This window comes from Trichosurus vulpecula, unplaced genomic scaffold, assembly GCF_011100635.1.
Source record: "Trichosurus vulpecula isolate mTriVul1 unplaced genomic scaffold, mTriVul1.pri scaffold_76_arrow_ctg1, whole genome shotgun sequence".
Lineage (NCBI taxonomy): Eukaryota > Metazoa > Chordata > Mammalia > Diprotodontia > Phalangeridae > Trichosurus > Trichosurus vulpecula.
The window spans coordinates 1,537-28,054 of NW_023494558.1; the positions used below are offsets into that span (position 1 = coordinate 1,537).

Genomic DNA, 26,518 nt, shown 5'->3' on the forward strand with positions numbered 1-26,518 from the left:
GAAAACTGAGTCTAGAGAAGTGAAGAGACTTCCTTCAGGTCACACTAAATGGGTGGCATGATCGGAGACGTCCTGGATTCCAATTTGGCCTTAGATGCTAGCTGTGTGACCTTGGGCAAGTCACCTGTAAGATGGGGATTAAACAATAGCACCTGCAACAAGCAGGGTTGTTGTGAAGAGCAAATAAGGTAATATAGCTAAAGAACATTGTAAAGCTTAATTATCATTAGTTAGCAGAACCAGGACAAGAGCTCAGGTCCAAGCACATTTCCACCATCCCATGCTTGCACTCAACTATTTGACCTGACAGACCTCCTCTACAGAGCTCTGTAAAATTGACGTAATTTTGCCTGCAAATGACAAATGATTTGACTGTAATTGACAAAATTGACTGTAAAATACTAGTGTTACAAGGATCATACGAGACAATGTAACAATAATCGATATGCAGATGTGAAATCTTACATTTATTATCATCATCCAATGGCCTTCACTTTCATTATCCTGGCTAAGCCTCACAACTGCCCTATGAAGTTAGCTGGGCAGGGATCAGTCTTCCCATTTTAGAGATAAGGAAACCTAGAAAGTTGCTTTGCCCACGATCACACAGGGGATGAGTGGTAGAGCTGAGGCGAAAACTCGGATGTCCTGTTTCTCTCTTTCAGGGCTCTACCTCTGGGGGGCTGAGATGGGAGGAGGGGGCTGGCTTGGGGTCATTCTTCCTCAAATGCGAATCTCCCAGCTTTGTCAGAGGCTGATTATGGCACAGCTGGTGCTCAAGGTGAGACTTTAGTTCATGCAAAAAACACTGAGGGGACTCTGGACTTTTCCTTCAACCCTGAAGATAGAAAGAGAATCCTACAAAATAAACTGAACCTTTAAAACTGTGATTATTTTAAACTGAATTTCTTTTACAGTTATGAAATAATTCCCGGATGTAAAAGCCCATAAGAAATCCCACAGGAAGAGGATGGTACCTTGGGGCTGGGGCGTGGCATCGACTTCCACGGATGATGCCTCCGCAGGAGACGCTGAAGGTGAATCCAGGGGTACCGATGGAGGATAGGATGTGGCTGGGGACGTCGGGGATATTGTTGGTGATGGCACTATGGGGGAAGGAAGTGACTGCACAGGTGTTGATACCGGTGATTGTTCTGGGGGTGAGACAGGCTGCACAAAAGATGATAGAGATGACTGTGTGGGGAGAGATGAGAAAGGAAGTTCTATAGGTGAGGACGGTGACTGCACAGAGCAGAGATGCTTGGATGACTGCATAAGTGATGGAAGCGATTGTGCCATTGACTGCACAAATGGTGACACGGGAGACTGTCCAGGTAATGATGGGAGAGGAAGCCCCACAGGTGAGATGGGAGACTGCACAGGTGACTCTCTGAGTGATGGAATTGACACTGTAGATGGCTGCCTGGCTGGTGACAGAGGATGCTGGATAGGGACAGATTCAGGTGCCCGCACAGCAGAGGAGTCGGGGGGACCATCATCGTCCTTCACAGTCCCCTCGGTGGCTTCATTCAGAGTGCGGCTCGAGGGTTCTGACAAGCTGGCCTGTGTGGTCTCTGGGTTCTGCACATCAGTTATTTTCCATTCCTTGCATCGGGATAGATTTCCAAAGCAGAAGACCTCTACCCGTGGGAACATCAAATTCTTGGTGGGGGACTCGAGGTAGACACCATCTAGCAAAGACAACAGAATGAGTGTCTTCATGCCAACCTTAATATCACTCTACACTGGCAAAGCACTTGGAAGCAAAACTTCGAATCATCCACATTGACATATTTCATTTTTATCTTTAAAATCCTGTAAAGCGGGGAAGGCTAGCTTCCCTTGCTCAGACCTTAGAGGGCACTTCTGGTTCCTGCCACTTAATATAGCTTACTACAGCTAGGTGGCACCATAGTGCATAGAGCGCTGGGCCTGAAATCAAGAAGACTCATCTTCTTGAGTTCAAATCTGGCCTCACACACTTACTACCTGTGTGACCCTAAGCAAGTCACTTAATGCTGTTTGCCTCAGTTTCCCCATCTGTGAAATGTGCTGGAGAAGGAAATGGCAAACCACTCCAGTATCTCTGCTAAGAAAACCCCAAATGGGGTCATGAAGAGTCAGATCCACGGAGTTTAAAATTGTCAAATCTAAAGTAAAAGAAACTGAGGCAGAGCTCTGAGCCAATAGCACTTTATTAAAGGATCCATGGTGCCCTGTAATGAAGTAGGCCTCAGATCTTCCTCATGATCTGAGATGCCCATGGTGCCATGGACCTTGTTTTTATAGAGTTCGATACTCAAATATACAAAAGAGGCATGGTAAAATACCGAATCTCACTAGTTTATAGACCTTGCTCTTGAGGGCCAAAAAAGATGTATCATCTGAAAGAATGATATATCAGTAGGGGGGTCTCAGGTTGGGCATAGCACAGGGCATCTCCACTGACTCAGTGGTCGTAAGATGGTCACCTGCTCATATTGGACAAGAGACAGTGGTCTGGATGTACAAAAAAATAAATCGGGGGACTTTTCAAAGACTCAAGGCATCCTACCCGTGCCGGCTTTAGACGTGGAATTTGAGTAAAACAGGACCAAGATATCTTTGTCAGCATTCTTGTGAGTGTGCAAGTGAGCTTCATAACTGGTGATCGAGTACTGAACATTACATTAAATTTTGAGGCCCATCATAAAGGCCTACTGTAAGAACCTGTCTCGTCTAATTATCTTATACGATTTACGGAAATTACCAAACTGATTAATACTGATTGCAGTAGAGTAGGGCTCCAAAGGAATCACTTCTCACAGATGCGACTGAGATGGCGGAACCAACACTCACTATGTGTGACATGTACATGCACACATGTATATGGATATATGTATATAAACATATATACACAGATATACATATTAATATGTGTGTATATATACATGTACTATGTATACATAAACACGCACACGCATGCACACACACACACACGTCATTCGAGGCCTCCCTTTCCTCGCCTAAAATGAACTAGACAGCCTCTTAGGTCCCTTCCAGCTCTAAAGTGACACTGTCCTATAAATTCCCTGCACTTATCCTATTCTACATTCTGCTATAGTTTTTTAATATATTATATATATTTAATTATATATATATTTTATATATATTTTTATAAGTGTGTGTATCTATCTATCTGTATATATATATATATATATATATATATATATATATACATCTTATCTCCTCCTACTCTATCAGCTCCCTGAAGGCAGGAACTGGTCTCAATCCTCTTTGTACCCCCACCCCCATCCCAGCACGGCATTTTGCTTGGCTGTTGGTGTTGTTTCTCAGTTGTGTCTGACTCTTTACCACTACATTTGGAGATGTCTTGGCAAGGGGGTTGGCCATTTCCTTCTTCAGCCCATTTTACAGATGAGGAGACTGGGGCAAACAGAGTTAAGTGACTTGACTTGCCCAGGGTCACATGGCTATTAAGGGTCTGAGGTCAGATTTGAACTTAGGAAGAGGAGTTAATAAACGTTTGCTGTACTGAATTACTAACACTCTTCAAAGCACAGCTTGGGGTTTACTTCCTATATAAGAACCCTGCGTGATGCCATGGAGAGTCCCCTGGATCTAGAGTCGGAAGCCTAGATGTGGCTCTGCTACTTACTGCCTCTATGGCCTTGGGTAAATCCCTTGACCTGGTTAGTCCCTAGTTTCCTATGTAGAAAATGAGAGGGTTGGATTTAATGACCTCCAAGGTCCCCTCTGGCTTGAAATCTACCACACTATGGTTTCCTAATTACTCCCCCTCCCTCACCTGCCAATTGTCAATCTTCTTCCCCATACTTTATAATAACTCTGTGTTTATTTATCTGTGTACATGTTATTCCTCCCCATAAGGATATAAGCTTGCCAGGCACACTCCTGTGATCACTGCTTCTGTTGGATTGCTTGTGTTTGGGAGTTGTGAGGTACAGCAACTAAGCCAATCCAAGTCAGACCTGAGTCTGGCACCAATACGGGGAGCCCCTCAAAACTGGGAAGCCAAGAGGCTGCCTAAGGAAAGATGAAGTGGCTCAGATGGGAAACAGAGCAGGTCAAAGCCCCCAGGCCCAGTGACCCCTACACTTCCAGCCTGGGGGAGGCAGGAGACCCAGGCTCAAAAAAAAATGAGGGCAGGAATTGTTTCCTTTTATTCTTTGCCTCCCACCCACCTTTCCCCGGACACACATACACACCCTCTCCATGCCTAATAACATGCCTGGCACTTAATAGAAGCTTAATAAATTGTTGTTAAATAGAACCAAGCAGGCTGGTGAGGTTCAATGATCTGTCCATGGTCACACAGCTACTAAGAGACTGAATTACTGCTAAAACCCAAGTGTCCTGATGTAGCCTCAAAGTCTAATGCTTTTCATAGATATGTTGCTCTCTGTGAGGGTCCCCCAGCAGGTGATGCGCTACTGTCTCAGAGGGTTACTGTTGATGGGGTCCGAAAACTATGGTCCAAAGGCGAAATCTGGCCTGCCACCTGTTTTTGCATAGCCACAGAGCTGAGGATCAGTCTTATGATTTTAAATGCTATGTCTATATCTGCTTTCTTTCCTGCCTTAGAGAGAGGACCTTAGCAAAAACTGTAGTCTGCTAAGCTTATCTTTTAGGCCTCTAATCTGTCCTTTCTTCATTTTCTCTGTTCCCAGTGACCCAATCTCCCAAATCCAGTAAGCCCCTCACCATCAAAGGCTAGCCTCACTATTATAAGTGGCTGTGTTCCCTCTTCCAAGGGCCTTTGTGATATAAATCTCAACCCCAAATTGGAGACCAAAAGTCTTTGTCCCTCGGAATAAATTAGAAGCATCAGGGAACCAATGGGAAGTATCTGGAGAAGGACAAAAGGAGAGATTTTTCAGGTGAAATTTCACCCGGGTTGAGGGTGGGATGAGGTGCTATTTCATCTGAATAATTAAAAATTACTAATTATAGCTAAATTAATTTTAATTAATAATTTAATTAATATTAATTAACTGATGGTTATATTATTGCAATATAAATGATAAATAATTATTCTATTATTAATTAACTATTGCCATTATCACTAATATCTAGTTGCTGACATGATCTTTTTTATTAATTGTAAAACTTACTTAGGGGATGAACCAGGTGACTACACAGGAGTCTATATTTTCTAGACTCCACACATAGTTCCTATTGGTGTCTCATCAAAAGCAATGACATCCATGTTAATGGAACATCAGCAAGGAGGAGCAGTGATGAAGAATTAGTCTAAGGTCAGGACAGCCCTTCCCATCACTTCCAGCTGCCTCCCTAACCTTCTTCCCTAAAAGGAAGTTGATCTTAGTAGCTCCAAACCACGCAGCTCCGAACAACACGAACACTCTTTCATTTCAAAGAATCACAGATTTGGGGAATTGTAAGGGACCTCCATCAGCCATTTAGTTTGAACCATACAGGAAAGGAACCCCCACTATGATGTACCCAGAAAAGCCATCATTCAACCTCTACTTGAAGACTTCCCAGGAGGAAGAACCCAGCACCTCTCAAGGTATCCCTTTCCTTTTTATGCGTGAAATCTTTCCTGGCATCAATCCTAAATTGACATCTTTACCACTTTCACCAGCAGGGAGATGTGGCTGTTGAAGCCTTAGAAAGACTATGTGATGTAAGGAATACTGTAGGAAAATAGAAGACTGGATTTCAAATTTCCTGGGTGACCCTTCAAAAGTCTCTTAATCTCTCTGGGCTTCAGATGCAAAATTAGGTGTTCTCCAAGGCACCTTCTAAATTTATGATCTATGACTGTGGTCGGATATGACTAAGGCCTGCATGTTCCTTTGTGCTCTCCCCGAATGGAAGACAATTCTGTAGTCTAGATTTAGAGAGAACTGTCACTTTTCCACCACTAGAGGGACATGTGTCCACCAACAACAGCAGCAGAATTCGGGAATGGCAAGGTATGTTGTACCAAGGCAAGGGAACAGAACCCCAAGCTTTTGGTACTAGTTTCACATTCAGAGGCTGGTATTCAGCTTATTCTTAAAAATTCTCCAGGGAAGGAGTACGATACCTTCTGGCGCTGCTCCAGATAAAGCCCTGAGTGTTTGAGTTGTAGAGCACAGAAAAAGGTCCTTTCCCAAGGAGAAAAGATGTTTTCCCCTCCATCCTCCGCCCTCCAACTCCCACTGTCCTCCAGCTCCCCCACACTTGAGCAGAGGTCTCCTGATTGGGGGGAGTTCCCCCTCAGCAGCTGGCATCAGACGTGCCATGCTGCATTCTAGGTATCTTTTTGCTGTGATGCTGTTATTCTGATCATCACCCTTTTCTACCTCCTGACTCTAGAATAGTAACTGAATCAAATCTACCTCCTGGAAAGGGTGTGTTGATCGATTGTCTTGTGACTCTGCTTATCATCCCATGACTTCCCATACTGAAAATCCTTCCCTTTCCTGGCTACGACTCTCCCATATGTGCTGTGTTCTCCTATTAAAATATAAGCCCCTAGAGTACAAGGACTATCTCGCTTTTGTATTTGCATCCCAAGAACTTGGCACAATGTGAGGGCTTTAAAATGCTTTTTTTTTTTTTTGTTTAGGCAATCAGGGTGAAGTGACTCGCCCAGGGTCATACAGCTAGAAAGTGCCTGAAGTTGGATTTGAACTCAGGTCCCCCTGACTCCAGGGCTGGTGCTGTAGCTACTACATCACCTAGCTGCCCCTAAAAAATATTTTTCATTCATTCATCGTTAAAAATTTTCTTGGGAGGTTTGCCCTGATCAGACCACACGTGGCATATTAAAGTATTATGAGACAGGTAGATAGATAGAGTAGTAAACTTGGAGTTAAGGAAGACCTGAATACAAACACTGCCTTGAATAGTTACTATTGCTACCTTGGGCAAGTCTCTTGACTGCTTTTCTGCCTCAGTTTCTCCATCTGCAAAATGGGATAATGAAAGCATCCGCCTCGCGAGGTTGTTGTAAGGATCCAATGTGAATTGTTTTGCAAAGCTTGACGTGCTGTATACACGGTAACTTTGATTATTGTGCCATTCTGGGTGATGCACTGTGGGAGGAGCATGCAGGTCCAGAAGAGAAGGACCAGCACTTAAAGGGAACGTGATTGAGATCACCTGATTACCCAGCTTCCTGCAAGTTCCAGCTGAAATCTTGTTTTCTGCGAGAAGCCCTTCCTGAGCTCCTTTACCATGGTGCAACGGCACGGCCTCTCCCCTCCCCCACCCCGTCAGACTGTAAGCTCCTTGAGGGCAGGAGCCGTCTTTTGCCTTTCTTTGTATCCCTAGCACTTAGCACACTGCCTGCCACATAGTAGGCACTTAATAAATGCTCATTGACTTACTGGCTGATCATAAGATGATCTGTTGAAGGAACCAGAGATGGTTAACTTGGAGAAGACATATGAAGATTCGCGTCAAGTATCTGAGTAGTTGTCGCATGGAATCATTGCGTTTGCTTTTGACCCAAAAGGCACAACTAAGGCCGACGGGTACGAGTTATGGGAAGACAGATTTATGCTCAGTATGAGGAGAAACTTCCTATTCATCACAGCTGGCTAACAATGAAATGACCGTTTGAGGTAGTCGATCCCCAACTATCAGAAGGATTCAAGCAGAAGCTAGCTTGCCAATGGGAAGAGGCAGCTGGTGGTGCACTCGTTAGAACGCTGGGCCTAGAGTGAGGAAGACCAGAGTTTTACTCCAGCCTCAGAAACTTAATAGCTGTGTGATCCCAGGCAAGCCGCTTAACCTCTACCTCAGTTTCCTCCTCTGTGAAATGGGGGTAATAACACCTGCCCCCCAGGTAGGTTACGAGGATAAAACGAGATCCAGATGTAAAGCACTTTGCAAACCTTAAAGCGCTATGTAAACACTAGCAATCCTTACTGTTACACTCAAAGACAGGAGACCTAGATCCTGGTTGGGCTCTACCACTTGTCTATTAGCCATGTAAGCGTGGGAAAGTCACACAACCCCTCCTCTCCTCCTCTTCCCTCTCCTCTCCTCTCCTCATCTCCCTTCCCCTCTCCTCCCCTCCTCTCCCTTCTCCTCCTTTCCCTCTCCTCCCTTCCCCTCTCCTCCCTCCTCATCTCCCTTCCCCTCTCCTCCCCTCCTCTCCCTTCTCCTCCCCTCCTCTCCCTTCTCCTCCTTTCCCCTCTCCTCCCTTCCCCTCTCCTCCCCTCCTCTCCCTTCTCCTCCTTTCCCTCTCCTCCCTTCCCCTCTCCTCCCTCCTCATCTCCCTTCCACTCTCCTCCCTTCCTCTCCCTTCTCCTCCTTTCCCTCTCCTCCCTTCCCCTCCTCCCTCCTCATCTCCCTTCCCCTCTCCTCTCCTTCTCCTCTTCCCTTCTTCCCCGCTCTCCTCCCCTCCTGTCTCCTCTCCCCTCCTCTTCCCTTCCCTCTCCCCTCTCCTCCCCTCTCCTCCCCCCTCCTCCCTTCCCCTCTCCTGCCTCCTCACCTCCCTTCTCCTCTCCTCCCCTTCTCCTCTCCCCTTCTCCCCTGCTCTCCTCCCCTCCTGTCCCCTCTCCCCTCCTCTCCCCTTCTTTCTCCCCTCTCCTCCCCCCTCCTCCCTTCACCTCCTTTCCCCTCTCCTCCCTTCCCCTCTCCTCCCCTCCTCTCCCTTCTCCTCCTTTCTCCTCTCCTCCCTTCCCCTCTCCTCCCTTCCCCTCTCCTCCCCTCCTCTCCCTTCACCTCCTTTCCCCTCTCCTCCCCTCTTTTCCCCTCCTCCTTATCTATTAGCCATGTAAACTTGGGAAATCACAGCCCCATTCTGAGCCTCAGTGTCTCCATCTGCTACATAAGAGGGTTGAACTGGTCAGTCTCTAAGGTGCCATCTAACTGAGAGTCTATGAATCAGTGTTAATGAGACCTTTTTATTCCCCCAGACCTGTTCTTTTTGCATATCCTTAATTCTCAAAGGGGACCAATAACATCTCATTGCTACAGAACAACGGTGTCAAATTCAAATAGAAATAAGGGGCAATAAACCATACACGAAGATCCCTGTGGGCCTCATGTTGACTTAGAAAACCACATATTGAAGTTATCCATATTTTGTTGTATTTTTATTTGGTTAAATATTTCCTAATCCCATTTTGATCTGATTTAGACCCACTCCAGGTACTCAGCCCAGTAGAAACTTCTTCTACCAGAACAAATTATTGGCAATTGTTCTAGAGTCTTAGAGAGTGGCCTGGGGCTATCTGAGAGGATAAGTAACTTGCCCAAGCTTATATAGTCAGGCTGTATCCAAGACAGGACATGAACCCAGGTCGTCTTGACTGTAAGGTGCCTCTTCTGGCTGACTCTCCCTGGGACTTAGCATCACAGAGGAGATTCTCCTTTCAGGTAAGTGTCTAAGAGTCTTTCCATCTCTAAGATGCCCTAAATTTGAGTTTAAGTTCTTGGGTTTCTCAATGGCCTCTTTCAATGTTCTTAAGATGGTGCGTCAGTGGGTAGGTCTAGAGTCAGGAAAACTCCTCTTCCTGAGTTCAAATCTGGCCTCAGACACTTACCAGTTGTGTGACCCTGGGCAAGTCACTTCACCCTGTTTGCCTCAGTTTCCTTATCTGTAAAACGAGCTGGAGAAGGAAACAGCAAACCACTCCAGCATCTTTGCCAAGAAAACTCCAATGGAGTTGTGAAGTCAGACGTGACTGAAAAACGACTGAACGAGATGGTTCAATTCTTAAGCTGTTTCTATATTCAAAAAGACATACGTCTCCTACCCACCTATATTCTACAAACTAAAGCAAGAAAGTAAAACAAGATGCTTTGCAAAAAAAATTATCCCAAATGGGTTAAAGTACAGCAGAATGGGGCAATGGAACACTGAATGTGGATTTAAAGAACCTGAGTTCAAATCCTGTCTTCTACTTATTAACTGTGTGACCTTGGACAAACCAAGGTCATCTATAAAATGAGAAGGTTGGACTAGATGATCTCTATAGAATCTTCCAACTCTAAATCTTATGAGAAAAGAAGAGTGGTGTTAGCCTTTAGTTTCCCCTAATTCCAATTAACCAGCCATTGCTTGAGTGTCTTAATTATTAAAGGTTTTGCTGGATATGGAAGTGATGACTCATTGGTTCTTTCTTCATCCTTCCACGTGATTCAGGTGAAGGATGTAGGTTTGGACCTACTTTCAAAATATAGATGGCCGTCAGTTGACTTAGAGGTGACGTGGTGAGGTGGAAAGAGGCTCAAATATGGTGTCAGGAAGATCAGAATCTGAGTCTTGCCTTTCTAAGTTGTCTAACCCTGGGCAAGGCACCTAAGCTCTTTGGGGTTCAGTTTCTTCATTTGTAAAACAAAGCAGGGTGCTGGACTCAATGACCTTGAATGTCCTTTCCAGCTCTAACTCTATAATCTTGTGAGTTCAGAATTGTCCAAATGACTCCGATATATCTATGAGGCAATATAGTGGACAGACCATTAAGTTAAAGCTATGTCCAGACCTAATGTCATGAAAAGGAAAGAACATCTCCAGGAAGAGGATATATAAGTCTTCAGGAATGTCAGGATAGAGGATCCTCCCTGTGGCAAAGAGATCTCACTGATGGAGACAGAGGGTGGATGAATTGGCAACAGGAAGAAATACCCGCCCAAGATCACTTTAGAAGGGAGGAGCAAGGTAAAGGCAAAAAAAAAAAATCCTTCTAAACGTCTAAATATAGGGTCAGACTGAAGCGTAGATGATGCTACGCCAGGGCAGGGCTATTTCCAGTGCCTGACTCCTCAGTCATGCCAGCTCTCAGACATGAATTATCTGTGGGTGTGAGGCTTTGGGTTGCACCATTCCCATTCTTTTGGTCTGAGGAAGGAATGGATCTAGGGTACATTGTGAGCACCAACGGCAATTTATCCACTGTATAGCAATAGCCATTTAGCTCTTGGTCATGGTAGCTAGAGCCTGAGAAAACCAGACCCACCATGATGACACTCACCCCAGCCTCGGGAAGCTGGAAGGGACCAAGTTTTGCCTGCTCAGAGAAGTGTAGGATGTCACAGTTGAAAGGAGCTTTAGAGGTTTGACCCAAACCACACAGAGACCAGGATGGCCTACCATGCCCAGTCATTTCAGTCTTGTCTGACTCTTTGTGGCCCTATTTGGAGTTTTCTTGGCAAAGAAAAAGAAGAGTGACTTGCCATTTCCTTCTCTGGCTCATTTTACAGATGAGGAAACTGAGACAAACAGAGTGAAGTGACTTGCCTGGGGTCACATAGCTACTAAGTGTCTGAGGGAATGGAAGAAGACAAGTCATCCTGACTCCAGGTCTGGCACTTTATGCACTATGGCACCACCATGGTCTAGTGCAGAGGTTCCCAAACTTATTTGGCCTACTATACCCTTTGAAAAAAAAATTACTCGGTGGCCCCCTGGAAATCTATTTTCTTTAGCACTTTAATTTTTTTTAACTTGCATCATTTCAAAAAATATAAAATATTTTAAATGACACATCTTAAATTTAATAATTTATTATAAATTTGTAGGTTTTTTCTGTATTGAAATTTTGATGATGCAATATTGCATCATGTAACTGTATAGTATTGTATTGTAAACAAGTCATTGCACACACATATTCCTGACAACGAATGCTGACTTCCCAACAATGCATACATGCTCACCTGCCAACACTTACTTGTTAAGACCTGTCAGCCAACTTGACCACTGATGGGTTGTAACTTGCATGTGGTGTGTTTATTTGGAAAATAATGTAATCACTACGACTTTAATTCTGTTATGCAACAGATGAAACATACACAAATGGTCTTTCAAAATTTTCTTCTCTTCTTTCCTTATGCTTCCACTTCCTCCCTATTTTTATTTGGCACTCCCCAATTGCACCTGAGGTTATTACTGCCCCCGTGGATTGTTCCAGTGCTCCCCCAAGGGGCAGTATTGCCCACTTTTGGAACCTCTGTAGGCTCTCAACCTTTTTTCTCTGGACCTCTTAACACTCTTAAAAAATTATGGAGAACTCCCTTCCACCCCCCAAAAAGCTTTTGTTCATGTGGATTATATCTATAGATATTTACTATATTAAAAATTAAAACATCTTTGTATTATTATGAAAATAGTTTGGCCCTCATGGACTCCCAGGGGCCCTCAGACCAAGCTTTGAGAACCTCGGCTTTAGTAGAAAGGATGATGGATTTGGGAGTTGGAGAACCCAGCTTCGAAACTAGTCTATACCACTTACTGCCTAAGTGACCCTGGGTGAGTTGCCTAAGCCATCTGGGCCTCAGTTTCCTCAACTATAAAATGAGGGGGTTGGATTAGATGATCTCTGAGATCTTTCTGGTTTTAAGCATGTGGTCCTTGACCAGACATCATTCTTGTCCTGCCTTCTATGTAGAGACCTTCACTAATGGTGAGCTTTCTACCTCCCAAAGCAGCCTGGTTTAGTTTGGTATAGCTCTGTTAGAAGGCAGTCCCTTAGTGGCAGCTAGGTGGTGCAATGGATAGAGTGCCAGGCCTGGAGTCAGGAGGACCTGAGCTCAAATCCAGCCTCAGACACTTACTAGCTGTGTGACCCTGGGCAAGTCATTTAACCCTGATTGCCTCTGAAAAGAAAAAAAAAGAAAATTGTTCTTTACAAGGACTCACAACAAATTTCTCAGCATTTCCCACTCATTTCTTCCAGTTCGTCCCTCTTGGGCCAAGCCAAGCATAACCAATCTTACATGATTGCATGTAACAGTTCTTACATGATTACAACCTATCTGAGATTGCTCGTCCTCTGGGAGATGGGATGGGAGGTGAGGAATAGAATTTGGAACTCAACACTTTTTAAACAATGAAAGTTAAAAACTGTTTTTACATGTAATTGGGGAAAAATAAAATGTTATTAAAAATGAATTAATGAACGAAGACTTGAAGATACCTATCCTGTCACACTTCAATTTTCTCTTCTTCAGGCTAAACATCCCCATTTCCTTACTACCTACCACCAAGCTTCCTGTGGCACACTCTCTTGGCCCCTGACCGCCTTGGTTGTCCTCCTCAGAGCATATCAGCTTGCCAATGTTCTTCGTCAAACACAGGACCCAGAAATGAACCTGGTACCCCAGATGTGTACTGACCAGGGCACAGGACAGCAGAATCGCCACTTCCCCCATTCTGCTTGCTGTCAGTTGCTGTTTGGTTGTTTTCAGTCATGTTGACTCATCATGACCCCCTTTGGGATTTTCTTGGCAAAGATGTTAAAGTGGTATACTATGTCCTTCTCCAGCTCATCTTACAGACGAGGAAACTGAGGCAAACAGGGTCAAGTGACTTGCCCAGGGTCACATAGCTAGGAAGTGTCCGAGGCTGGATTTGAACTCAAGGCTTCCTGACTCCAGGCCCAGCACTCTCTCTATACAGCATTATCTAGTTGTCGCTTTCTGTATACTATGCCTGGCACTTAAAAAATGCTTGTTGACTCAGTGATTGACTGCAGCCTTGGTCAACTACGTGACTGAATGGTAAAACTATAGCAGTCACTCTCACTCATTAGCATAATCAATTGACAATGCAAATGAGGAGGCAAACTCCCTTTTATCTGCAGCATGAAATGAGGGGGGTTAGTTTTTTCTTTTTTTGGCTGTGATGTCACAGGACTCACTTGCATTGAGCTTGTGGTCCACTAAAACCTACCGGTCCTCCTCTCTTTCAATATGGAAATGTTTTACATAATTGCATAGTATAACGTGTATCTGATTGCTTGCCAGTCTCAGGGAGGTGGGAGGGGAGGGAAAGAGGGATAGAATTTGGAACTCAAAACTTTAAACAAAGCATGTTAAGAAATTGCTTAACATTTAATGGGGGCGGGGGGAAATAAACTACATTTTTAAAAAGAAAAGAAAAAAATCAGGAACTGAAGCCTGGAAAAGGGAAATTGCTTGTTCAGCAGTACTGAAGAGTGAAACCTTGGTAGCCTAGCTTGCAGCTCAAACATTCTGCTGGAAACACTCTGACTTCTCCCTAAGGTCATAAGAAGAAAATCACACACGGGGTTTTGGCGTAGGGCTTGGAGTCCATCCTTTTGTGTTGAGAAAACTTCATGTCAGAAAATGAGAAGAAATAAAGATGTAGTAAGCAGAACTAGGCTTTGATGCAGTCTCTGCACAGGAGTGATTTCAGGGACCCTTCGAAGGCACCACCGACCCCAAATCCCTCCTCCATCCAATTCATGGTTGATTCCTTAAATTCTACCCTCATGGAGATAAAGGTCCAAGCCCTTTACACCTCACTGAAGGAAGTTTTGTGTAGTGGAAGGAACACTAGACTGAGCATCAGGAAGAGCTATGTTTGAGGCTTGATTCTATTTACTTCCTGTGTGACCTGAGGCAAATTCCTCCACCCCTCTAAATTCCAAGCATCTTCATCTGTAAAATGGAATAGCATTGGGACTAGCTATCTCAAAGGTCCACACAAGCATCTCTTCTGTGATTCTATGAACTGCATCCAGCTAAAAGCAGGCGATGCTCTGAACAGAAGGTGAAAACCAGTAGGGATGGTGGGTACCCTACAAAAACATCCCAGCCTCCACACAGCAGCCAGGTAGGCAACCCTGACGCGAATGCAGTAAGCTGACTTTTATACAATGGGGGTGGGAGTGGGGTGGGGGAGACAGGGCTAATGACCAGAATTAGCTGATGCGCTCAAGCATTTTTTCTGATTATGCTATTCTCCTGCCCAAATGGCTAAATGGCTCCCTATAAAGGCCTCAGTATCCCCTTCAAGACTTTTGAGGCTTCTCTTGTTGTACTCTTGTATTTTTTCCTTATGCTTCAGCCAAACTAGACGATTTAGTCCTTCCTAAACTGATCCTGGACTTGCCTATCCCCTCAGATCACAGATTTGGATGACCTTAGAGGTCATGTAGTCTCACTGCCTCATTGTACAAATGAGGAAACTGAGACCCAGACAGTCCCAGATAAGTGATTTGCCCAAGTCCACGCAGGGAGCAATCAAATAATAAACAGTTATTATATGTCAAGCACTACCCTGTTTGCCTCAGTTTCCTCACCTGTAAATGAGTTGGAGAAGGAATGACAAACCACTCCAGTATCCTTGCCAAGAAAAGCCCAAATGGGGTCATGAAGTTGGACATAACTGAAAATGACTGAACAAACTGCTGAGCTCGTAAAAGAGAGTTCCTGCCCTCGAAGAGCTTATAATGTAATGGAGGGGAGGTTTGGGGGGAGAGAGCGAGCTCTGTCTTGGACATACTGAGTTGATGATGTCTACTGGACATCCAGTTCAGATGTCAGTTGGCGTTGGAAAGTCAGTGGGAGATGTGAGATTGGATTTCAGCGAGGGGTTGGGGCGGGAAAGGCGAGTTTGAGAATCGCCGGCGCAGACATCAGAGGAAGGATTTGGACCTCGGTCCACCAGCTTCAGAGTTACTGTTGTTTTTAGGGTTCATCATAGTGACTATCGGCTCACAAGAATGTTTTGTTAACCAGAATACTGTGAACCCCAACCATCACAGGGAAACATGAGTTTTAATGTTCCTGGAGATGAGTTTCTTTGTTCAACCCCTCCATGGAACTGTTTTTCAAAGACCCCTTGGGGTAATGGATCCCCAACCACTGGAGGTGCTTAAGCAGAAGCCAGTTGGCCAATGGAAAGAGGTCCCTAGGGGGCAGAGCAGTTTGAGTGTTTCACTTGGAATCAGAGGGAGCTGAGTGCAAATCCAGCCTTGGACACATACTAACTGTGTGACCCTGGACAAGTCATTCCATATCTACCTCAGTTTCCTCATCTGTAAAACGGGGATAATAATTGCACCTACCTCCCAAGGTTGTAGTGAGGATAAAATGAAATGTAATATTGTAATCCACTTTGCAAACCTTAAAGTGATACGTGAATGCTGCCTCATGTTGTTGGCATTATCCCTCTTCCCTTCCCCAGAGTACTCACTCAGCCTCTTCAAGTATAAAACTGTGTCCTGATATCCCCGATAGTAGTATTCATGCAGGGCCTGGGGAGACAAACACCATGAAAAGCCATTGTTCCTCTCACTGCTGAAACACTGGTGGGGGCTATGGAGAGAGTGGGGGGGAGGGCGGCTTTCTTCCCTATGACCTATGAAAGGGTTAAAATTTTATCCTCAACTCAATCAACAGAAATAAGCACCTTGAGGGCAAGGAGTGCTTCATTCCTGCCTAACACAGCATCTGATGTACAGTAGGTACTTAATAAATGCTCATCGGATTCAGCTGAGCCATGACAGCCTTACACTCTCCAGAGTTGATATCCCAAGTCCCCTCTCCTCTCTTCTCAAACCTCCTACACCACCATCATCTCCCCCACCCCCAGCCAAGAACCTCACCTCCAACTTTACAAGAAAATCAAGGACCATCTGCTGCGTACTTCCTCATCTCCCTTATTCCACATCTCCAAACTCCTCCGTTCTCTTCTCCTTTGCTGTACTCTCTGAAGAGGTAGTCTTCCTCCTGGCTAAGGTTAACCCTTCAACATGGTGCTTTTGACTGGAACGCTCCCTCCCACCTGTCCCAGGAGCCTGTCATTCAATTATTCCCTCTCTTTCTCTCCTCTTTAATCTCTCCTTATCCACTGGCTCCTTCTTCACTTCACTGGGTACTCCTCCCTTCTGTCTCAACACTCTTTACCTTGGTGACCTCGTCAGTCCACGTGGGTTCAATTGGCATCTCTCTGCAGATGTCTCTCAAATTTCTCTACATCCAGTCCTAATCTCTCTCCTGAACTTCAGCCCCATATGACCAAAGGCTAGCTAGACCTTGACATCTGATGTCTCACAGGCATCTCAAACTCAAGATGTCTAAAATGGAACTAATTTTGCAGCTAAGTGGCACAGTGGATAGAACTCTGAGCCTGGAGTTAGGAAGACTTGAGTTCAAATCCAGCCTTAGAAACTTACTGTGTGACCTTGGGCAAGTTATTAACCTCTGTTTGCCTCAGTTTCTGCCACTGTAAAGTAGGGATACTAATAGCCCCTGCCTCCCAGGGTTGTTGTGAGGATCAAATAATCCAATATTTATAAACTTCTTAGGGCAGTGCCTGACACATTTTTGTTATTCAGTCATTTAAGTCATGTCTGACTCTTTGTCACACCGTTTGGGTTTGTCTTGACAGAGATACTGCAGTGGTTTGCCATTTCCTTCTCCAGTTCACTTTACAGATGAGAAAACTGAGGCAAATAGGGTCAAGTGACTAGCTCAGGGTCACCTAGCTAGTAAGTGTCTGAGGCTGGATTTGAACTCAGCCCTTCCTGATTCCAAGCCCAGCATTCTATCCACTGTACCACCTAACTGCCCCCAGCACACAGTAGGTGCTTAATAAATGCTTGTTTCCTTTCTTCTTTCCTTTCCTCAAAATCTATCCCCTTTTAAATGTCCCTGTTTCATTTGAGATACCTCCATTGTGCCAACCTCAAAGTTATCCTTGACTTTTTCCTCGTTCTCACTCCATCATCCAATCACTTGCCAATTCTTGGTGAGTTTACCTGCCTCACATCTCTTATGTCTGTCCTCTTACGTCTACTCTGTCTCTACTCTGGTTTGGGCCTTGCCATCTTTCGGTTTAAACCACTTCAATAGTCAGATTGCTATTCCTACTTGCCACCTCTCCTTTCTCCGATTCATCCTCCATACAGCCACCCAACCGATGCTGCCAAAACAATCTGGCCACGTCACTCACCTGCCCAAAAATCCTCACCAACTTTGAATCGCCTTTAGAATGAAGAGCAAACGTTTCTGCCTGGCATGCTTGGCATGCTTGGCGTGCAATGGTTCCCACCTCCTTTCCCAGGTTTGTTATTCACCTCGACACACTCATCATTCTAGTCCAACAGGCCTGCTCTCTGTTCCCAAACGTGACATCCTCTGCCGGGCCTTTGCACAGGCTGTCCTCTCTGCCTAGAACACACTTCCTTCTCACCTCTGCCTCAAAGAATCCCTCGCTTTCTTCAAGGCGCAGCTCATGCTCATAGCTTACAGCCCTTTCCTGATGCTCCTAGTTGTTAACGGCCTCTCTCTCTTGAAATCGCTACATAGAGATTTTGTTCCTGCTTGTTGTCTTGCTCGACAGAACGTAAGATCTCTGCGGGCAGGAACTGTTTCGTTTTTGTCCTTGTATCCTCCAGTGCCTAACACGGTGCCTGGCATGTGGTAAGCACTTAACAGATACTTGTTGAACTCGATTGCTTCCTCTGCTTATGTCTAAGTCTGGCCCTGTGAGGTGTTCACTAGACCTGGGGCCTGTCGATTTTAGAGGATTCTGCTTGGAATTCATGAAGAAAGAAATAAATGCAAGACTGTTTTGCTGTTATTTGCAAGACAACTTCAGCAAACCCTCAGCTCCTAATTTTGCAGCTAAATGGCACAGCGGATAGAACTCGGGGCCTGGAGTTAGGAAGACCTGAGTTCAAATCCAGCCTTAGAAACTTACTTTGTAACCTTGGGAAGTTATTAACCTCTATTTGCCTCAGTTTCTGCCACTGTAAAGTAGGGATACTAATAGCCCCTGCCTCCCAGGATTGTTGTGAGGATCCAATATTTGTAAACCACTTAGCACAGTGCCTCTCACATTTTTGTTATTCAGTAGTTTCAATTCCCCAATTTCCACATATGTTTCATAGGTCACAAAATCTGGTGCCACAAAGGACCTTAGAGATTATCTAGTTTTAATTTTACATAAGAGTAAACTGAAGTCTAGGGAAGCTGTCACTTGCCCAAAGGTGCACTGATAGTAAGTAGCACAGCTAGATTCCAACTTAAGTCTTTCCACCAAAAGTCCAATGCCCCCAACTCCAGAGAGAATCATTGTGATAGAAAGCACACTGGATGGATCTGGGTTCAAATCCCTTGCCTTACTATCTTGGGTAGGTCACTTGCATTCTTGGACCCTCAGTTTGCTCATCTCTAAAATGGAGGGAGGGTGGACTAGATGAGATCCCTTCTAAATCTCTCTCTGTGATCCTGAGCAGCCCTCTTTCCTCTTCAAAAGGTGACTACAGAACCTCTTACCACTCACCATCAGATCTGGGGGAAAGAGCGCATGGGTCATCCGGGTAATATTCTCCAAGGAGAACTGGAAGGTACAGTTGAATAACTGGAAGTCATGGAAGATAGCCGGGCAGTCCCTGGGGCAAATGTCTTGCTGGCCACTGAAAGCTGAGATGGTAATTGAGTCTGTCCAGTAGGAGCACGGCTGCATTCCAGTGAAGCCACCATCAATATACCTCTGTTTTTGGAAGTAGGAGGAAGAAGGGAAGAAGATATTTGGGGGGCTTGGGATTATTGATTTTTTTTTGGTTATTGAAAATACAAAGGAAAGCCTTTGGAAATATACCTATGCTGATATTCCAGGAAGTTTTTCATTCAAGGACATTCAAATTCTAGACTGTTAGAGTTACATAGGGCTGTCGGGACCATCTACACCAAAGTTTCCTAACTAGCACTAGTTTCTGACCCTCGAAACTATCCCTGCCAAAGGTCCTTAATTCTCTGAACCTATAACTTAGAAAACTAACACTTCCTTTGTCCCATCTATATCCTACTCCTTCTTTCCACCCCCATTAGCCTCCCTGTTTGGCAATTAGTTACAGTCCCGCATGATCTGGCTCTAACTTTCTTTCCAGGCTGACTACACATTAATCCTATGCACTCACTCAACCCTCCAGCCAAAAATGGACTCTCTGTTTCCCGGACATGACACACCCCATCTCTCCCCCATTCTTAATATGCCCTCTCTCCTCACTCTGCTTTTTGGAACCCCTAGTTTCTTTCCAAGTTCAATTCAAGTATTGTCTCTTGCCTTCCTGCAAGGGGCCTTTCCTCAGCCCCCCTCCAGTTGTTAGCGCTGCCCCTCCAAATCGCTTTGAAGTTATTTTGTGAATGTCCTAGATTTATTTCCCTAGGAACATATTCTATCCTCCCAGGAGAGTGTAGATTCTTTGTTTCGATTTTGTATCCATTAGAATATAGTATTTGTAATTAAGCATTTACTTAAGGCTATTAATTTAATTAAGCTATTAATACAGGTGCTGAGAATATCGCAAGAGAATTTGTCACTGTCATTGATTTAATGTTGAAAGGGACTTTAGAGGTCATCTAATCCAACTCCCTCATTTTAAAAATGAGTAAACTGAGGCCCGGATGAGGAAGATGACTTGCCAAAGGTCACTAGGTGAGTTAGAGTCAGGACCAGAATCAAAGTCACCTGATTCCTAATCCACTGCTCTTTTTCACCAGGGTTTGGGTACCAACAGATGACCTCCAGGCCGCATATGCCCAGCCAGACCATGAGGTGTTGCCTGGGGAGGGGATGGTGGGACATGCTGGAGCCAGCTCTAACTGGCTCCTTTGAGCCAATGGTTAAAGTTTCAGTGTGAGCACTTACACCTCAGAAATTAGTAAATGATACAAATTAAGGCTTGATTTATTGTTTTGTGGATCATCTTGACTTAAGAAAGTGAGGGAGAAAATGTTAATAAGGCAAATTAAAAAGTGTGTCGGGTGGGTGTGCTTTTTTTTTTTTGAGTGGTTGTTGAACTTTTACCATCACACTTCTAGGTACAGGGCTGGTACTGAAACACACCCAAATATCTCCCAGAGAATGTGTACGTTTTCATAAGGTTACTCCTTTGGCTAAAGCCACTGTCTCCAGAAGGCCCTTGTGGAAATGGGAGGGAAAAACCTATGAAGTCATTGTCATCTATTACCATGCTGCTTGAATTATGTTTATGACCTGATGAGAGGAGGGTGTTGGTGGGCATTTTAAGCCCAGAGAGAACATTCTCCAATCTAAATAAAGACCTTCACTAATTGGGTGGCCCTACCAGCTCTACATTGTTCTGTTTATTGCAAAAGGATTCTTGAACCTCACATCTGAAAAAGACTGAGGCTTTTGTTTTTAGTTGATGGACTAGGATGAGAGTGGGCAGGAGGGTACTATGTGGAAGAGGGACTCTAGACCTGTCTTAACTCTGTTTTCCTTTCAGACAGCTTGACATTACTGACATTACTGGGGCAGCAGGGAGTCTATCTCTTGCTACCCTAAAGGACAGGTGAGAAATTTTCTTTTTCCAAGGGAAAATTTTCTGCCTCTGGGCAGAACAATAGCAAGCCCTTGCCTGGTGTGTATTGTCATTGATTTTCCTGGCAATATGTTGTTTGTTTCCAGAATGTTCTGTTCTGCTCCTTATTTGTCTTTCAGCTCTATACCCCACCCTTGACTTGACCTTTGTCTTCTCTATCCAAGGGTTGTCTGTAATTTGAGTGACACTTTCTCACCTGGGGAAGAGCTTATCTATGGCACCTGCTAGCAGGTCAATGACTGAGACTTCCCTGGAGGCCAAAAGAAATAACAATGCCTTAGCTAAGCCAAATGATAATAATGAGGATGAGGATGATGACAATGGAGCGTGTCAAGTCGATTCCTCAGCACTCGGGAATCCTAAGGCTCTCTGAGCATGGTGCAGTGGATAGACTACTAGGAGACCTCTGAACCATCACAATGACCTTGACAAGTCACTTTATCCCTCGTGGCCTCAGTTTTTTCACTTGTAAACTAGAGGTCATGTTGTCTGCTCCTCCTGCCTCATGGGAGTATGTATAGGAAGATCACGTGAGATAAGATGGCAAGCTCTTTAAATCTTAAAACACTACATAAATGCTAGCTATCATTATTGAGATTACTAATGACGTTGATATTATTAAGAATTGAACACGATAATATAGCGGCCTCCTCCCCATCTCCCTGCCAAACCACCCATCACACGTATACCATTGATTTATCCACAGATCTGGTTATTTCATTCCTTGGCCTCTCTACGGCCTCCAAGTTCCTTAGCATAGCATTCAAGGCCCTTCATAATCTAAAGACACACTCCCTTACCAGACTTATCTCACACCAGTCCCGTGTATGCTTCCATTGGCATGAACTCTTCGATCTCTTATGTATGCCTCACACTTCCTCATCACTACGACTTTGCTCATTAAGTTTCTTATTCATGAAACATCCTCATCCCCACCCCCAACCTAACTGATTGATTAATTAATCTAATTAATTCTAACTAACCTAATTAATACCCACCTTTCAAAACCCAATTCAAATGCTCCCTCCTCCATGAATCCCTCCTTGATCTAACCAAGCTTATTACGACCTTTCCTCCTAGACCTCACGTGGTACTTTGTTGGCATCTCTCTTAGGCACTTACCATGTATTATTTTGCATTATGGATATTTGCAAAGAAAGAACCACCCATGATGCACCAGGCACCGTGCTAAGTATTTTGCAACTATAATCTCATTTGATCCTCACAGCAATCCTGGAAAGTACGTGCTATTAGTACGTCCATTTTACAGTTGAAGAAACTGAGGCAAGCAGAGGTTAAGTGACTTGCTCAGGGTCACACAGCTAGTAGGTGTCTGAGGCTGGATTTGAACTCGGCCCAACACTATATCCACTGAGCCACCAGCTGCCTCTTTGTGTCTGTATGTCACACCCCTCTACTAGAATGTAATGCTTCATGAATGCAAGGAACTGTGTAACATGGTTTGTAGCTAGAGTGCTGTATTTGGATCCAGGAATCTCTTACCATGGGTGCCTTCTCTTGGCCTTAGCTTGTTTATCTGGCAAATGAGCAGGTTAGACTAAATAATATCTTAGAATTCTTTCTAACTCTAAGTCAATCCTCTTATGATGTCCCCCAGAGTCTAGCACAGTGCTCTGAACACAGTAGGTTCTTAATAAGTGCTTATTGAAAGTATTGATTTCCCCTCTCCCCAACCTCTCCTCCTGTGTTGAGGCTTGAGTACTCACCACACCCCGGTAAGTTGGTGGAATGAGGCCGCAGTATACGGGTATAAAGCAGCTGCAGTAGAGTGCCTGTGGAGAGGGCCCAGAGGGCAATCGAAAGATTCATGGTTGGTATAAGCAGGCTGATGCAGATTTCCAACGATGTTGTGCATTCAAGTAATCCCATAAAAGAAGGAATCAGAGCTGAAAGATCTTAGAGATCACCTGGTCCATCCCTCACATTTTACGGATTAATCAAGGATCAGAAAGGGAGATGGGCAGGTCATAGGAAGAGAAAAGTATAACCGATGGGTGGCATGAGCGCTGTACTGGTCTCCATAAAATATGAAAATAACCAGAGGGGCAAAGAATTGGAAATGGAGGGGATGCCCATCAATTGGGGAATGACTGAGTAAGTTGTGGTATATAATGTGATGGAACACCATTGTGCTATGAGAAATAATGAGCAGGATGCTTCCAGAAAAACCTGAACTGATACAAAATGAAATGAGCAGAACCAGGAGAACATTGTAGCATATGATAGCAATATTACACTGTGAATGACTTAGCTCTTCTCAGCAATACAGTGGTCCAGAGGACTTATGATGAAAAATGCCATCCACCTCCAGAGAACAGATGGCATATGGATGCAAATTGAAGCTTTTTTTTTTAAACTTTCCTTACTATTCTTTTTTTTGTCTCTATGTATGTGTGTTTTGTTTTTTGTTTTTGGCAACGTGGCTAATATGGAAATATTTTGCATGATTACACATGTATAACCCATATCAAATTGCTTGTCTTCTGGGAAGGGAAGGAGAGAATTTGGAACTCAAATTTTTTTAAAAAATGAAAACAATTTTGTTTACATGTAGTAGAAAAAAATTAAATTTTTTAAAAAGGAAAATAACCAGAGGAAGTCTTCCAATATGTTGGATAGGGCTTCTGTTGGGGATTTAAAGAAAAGGCAGGGACAAAGAGTATCACCAGAGGAGAAAGCATGCGTGAGCAGCAGGAGCACCCACATCATTGAGAATATGACGCCATTGAGAACGTCTCCATAACTGGAGTAACCAATTATTCTGGGAGAGAGGAGATGGAAAGGGGGTCATTAGTAATCCACTCCACTCCAACCCTTCCCACCACCACCCGCTCAGTTTTTCTTTGATTATGTCACCTGCCTGCCCACAAACCTTCCTACGGGATGAAATCCAAACTCCTCAACCTGGCATATAGGGTCCTCTGAGTTTTCCTCACAGCAGCCAGGTGTTCAGCAATCCTTGTTGATTGGTGCTCAACAAACACCCATCATTTTGTTCTGCTATTCTGTTTTATGGTGAAAGGGGAGGAGAACAGAAGGCTAGTGATGGCCATCACACACTCACACCTAGGGCTCCTGTTCACGTCCTTTCTGTAGTTTTATATGTAGTGTGGATGGTGACTGGATAGTGTAGTCATGCCCATGGAGAGGAGTGGGGTAAGTAGTGGGAGGGGAGAAATCATTTTCCTTTCATTAAAAAACAGAAACAAACTGTAGACTTTGGGCTGGATCCACTCATTGGGCCACCCAGCTGCCAGCTAACCTCACTGGGTTATTATGAGACTCAAATGAGAATGTAATTGTAGACGATCGGTACATTATCCCTCTGCATACCTCAGCCTAAGTGAGAACTCAGTACAAGGACAATTTTTTTTTTCTGAGGGGGGTCCAGGTTTGTGATTCCATTGGTATAGGGAACTTACACTGTAGGAACTGTCTCTACTTATATAGAAGGGCAACTCACCTGTAATATATTCTGGAGAGAGTTGCCTGTGGCACTAAGAGGTAAAAAGACTTAACCAGGGTCACAGAGCCAGTGTCAGAGGCAGGAACTCAACCCAGGTCTTTCTGATGCCAAAACTCGTCCTCTACCTGCTACTTCATTCTGTCTCTCGCAAAGGAAGCCCATAGCAGCAATAATTGAATCTCATGAACAAATATCACTTTTCCCTGGCTGTGTCTTCAGGGGAGCTGCACTATAGCCAAGGTCAAAAGAAATAAAGGCACCAGAGAGCCCTCTCCTGGCCTCAGAATCCTATGAAAACATGAGAAATTTTGTGTAAATCGACCATGATTCAGTAATACAGGCCACATGAGGCGATGAATAGGAATTCCTTACCCCAAAGTCATCAAAGAAAGAGGGAAAGGCTATATATTTACAGAAATATTTACAGCAACTCTTTTTTTAGTGACAAAGAACTGAAAATTAAGGGGGTACCCATCAGTTGAGGGGAATGGCTAAAATAATTGGAGTACGTGGACATCATAGAATACCATTGTACCATAAGTAATGATGAAAGCAATGGTTTAAGAGAAACCTGGGAAGATCTCTATAAACTGATGCAGAGCGAGGGGAGCAAAACCAGAACAATTTATTCAATAACAATGTTTAAAAAAACAAAAACGACTACGAAAGACTTAAAGAACTCTGAGTAATGCAAGGACCAACCATGATTTCAGAGGATTGATGATGGATTATGCACCCAATTTCTAAAAGAGAGAGAGAGAGAGAAAGAGAGAGAGAGAGAGAGAAAGAGAGAGAGGTCATAGATTCAAGATAGAAAATGAAACATACATGTTTGGAGATAGACAATTTTGGAATTTGTTTTACTTGACCGTGCATATTTGTTACAGGGTTTTGTTTTTCTTTTCTTTCTATTTTTTTTTCCAAAGGAGGTGGATGGAGAGAAAATAACTGCTTTTTAATTTAAAATGTAAATTAAATGAAATTTTTAAAAAAGAGAATAGTTTCTCTGGTTCTTTAGCTGCCTTCTATTTTTGATATATTTAAAGACTATGTGTAATTGTTCCAAGGTTTTTCTTTTTCAAATTTTTTTTCCAGTGCTGGGAGTTGGGACGGAGAGAAAAATAAATGCTGATTAAAAGAAAAGAAAAGAAAAACCAAGTAGTCAGGAAACTCCCTCTATTTCTTTCCTGGGACAAGTATGCACGAATCAACCTACCAAACCTACCCCCCAGGGATTTACCTCAATGAGCTCTTCCTTGGAGGTAAATTCAGACACCACCACGTTCTCCCCATCTGTCACCCGTGTGAGGGCCACATGGAGCCTTCCTGTCGCCAACTTGTAGGAATCCTCAGGCAGGACTCGGTACAGAAACTGCTTCATCATGTGAACCATCTTACAGGAAGGCGCAAACGGTCCCAGGAAGGATTTTCTGACCTCAGCCACACCGGTATTTAAGACTTTGAGATACTCATCTAGGGTAGAAACACAGGAGGAGCGATCAACATCACTCCGCCCAAGGTGGAGAGGGTCCTAAAGTAATTTCTGGGTTTTCTGGGCCTATGCACTGTGTGGGCATTTCTGCTGAATCCTCATTTAGTGCCAAGAAGAGCAGAACAAGGATGGAGGGGAAAAAAAAATCTGAAGTCCTCTCTGTGGCTTTCAAGGCCAATCAATTAATCCACAAGCAGTTATTAGACAATGAAGGTACTCCATGATCTGGCCCTACAATTCCCATACAACCCTGTCTCACCTTCTTCAAGAAAACATGTCTTTACTCCCTTTTATTGAACAATGAGCATCATTTGGTGGCTGAAGAGCCAAGCCTAGAAGCCAAGTAGACATGGGTTTGTGTCCCTCCTCTTACGCAAACTATGTAACCCTGGGCAGGTCACTTAACCTTTCATTGCTCTAGGAAATTCTCTGAGACTATAAATTGCA

General features: G+C 44.1%; 1 protein-coding gene across 1 annotated transcript; it reads right to left on the bottom strand.

Annotated features, from left to right (window-relative positions):
• Positions 1–977: 977 nt before the first annotated feature.
• Positions 978–25,987, bottom strand: PNPLA1 (patatin like phospholipase domain containing 1; the record flags this gene model as incomplete). Its single annotated transcript, XM_036740742.1, has 5 exons — positions 25,820–25,987; positions 22,820–22,885; positions 19,028–19,237; positions 15,932–15,992; positions 978–1,691 (listed from the first exon to the last, which is right to left on the bottom strand). Coding segments are annotated over exons 1-5 (1,204 nt in total), but the record flags the coding sequence as incomplete, so codon positions are not given.
• Between the last annotated feature and the right edge of the window lie 531 nt (positions 25,988–26,518).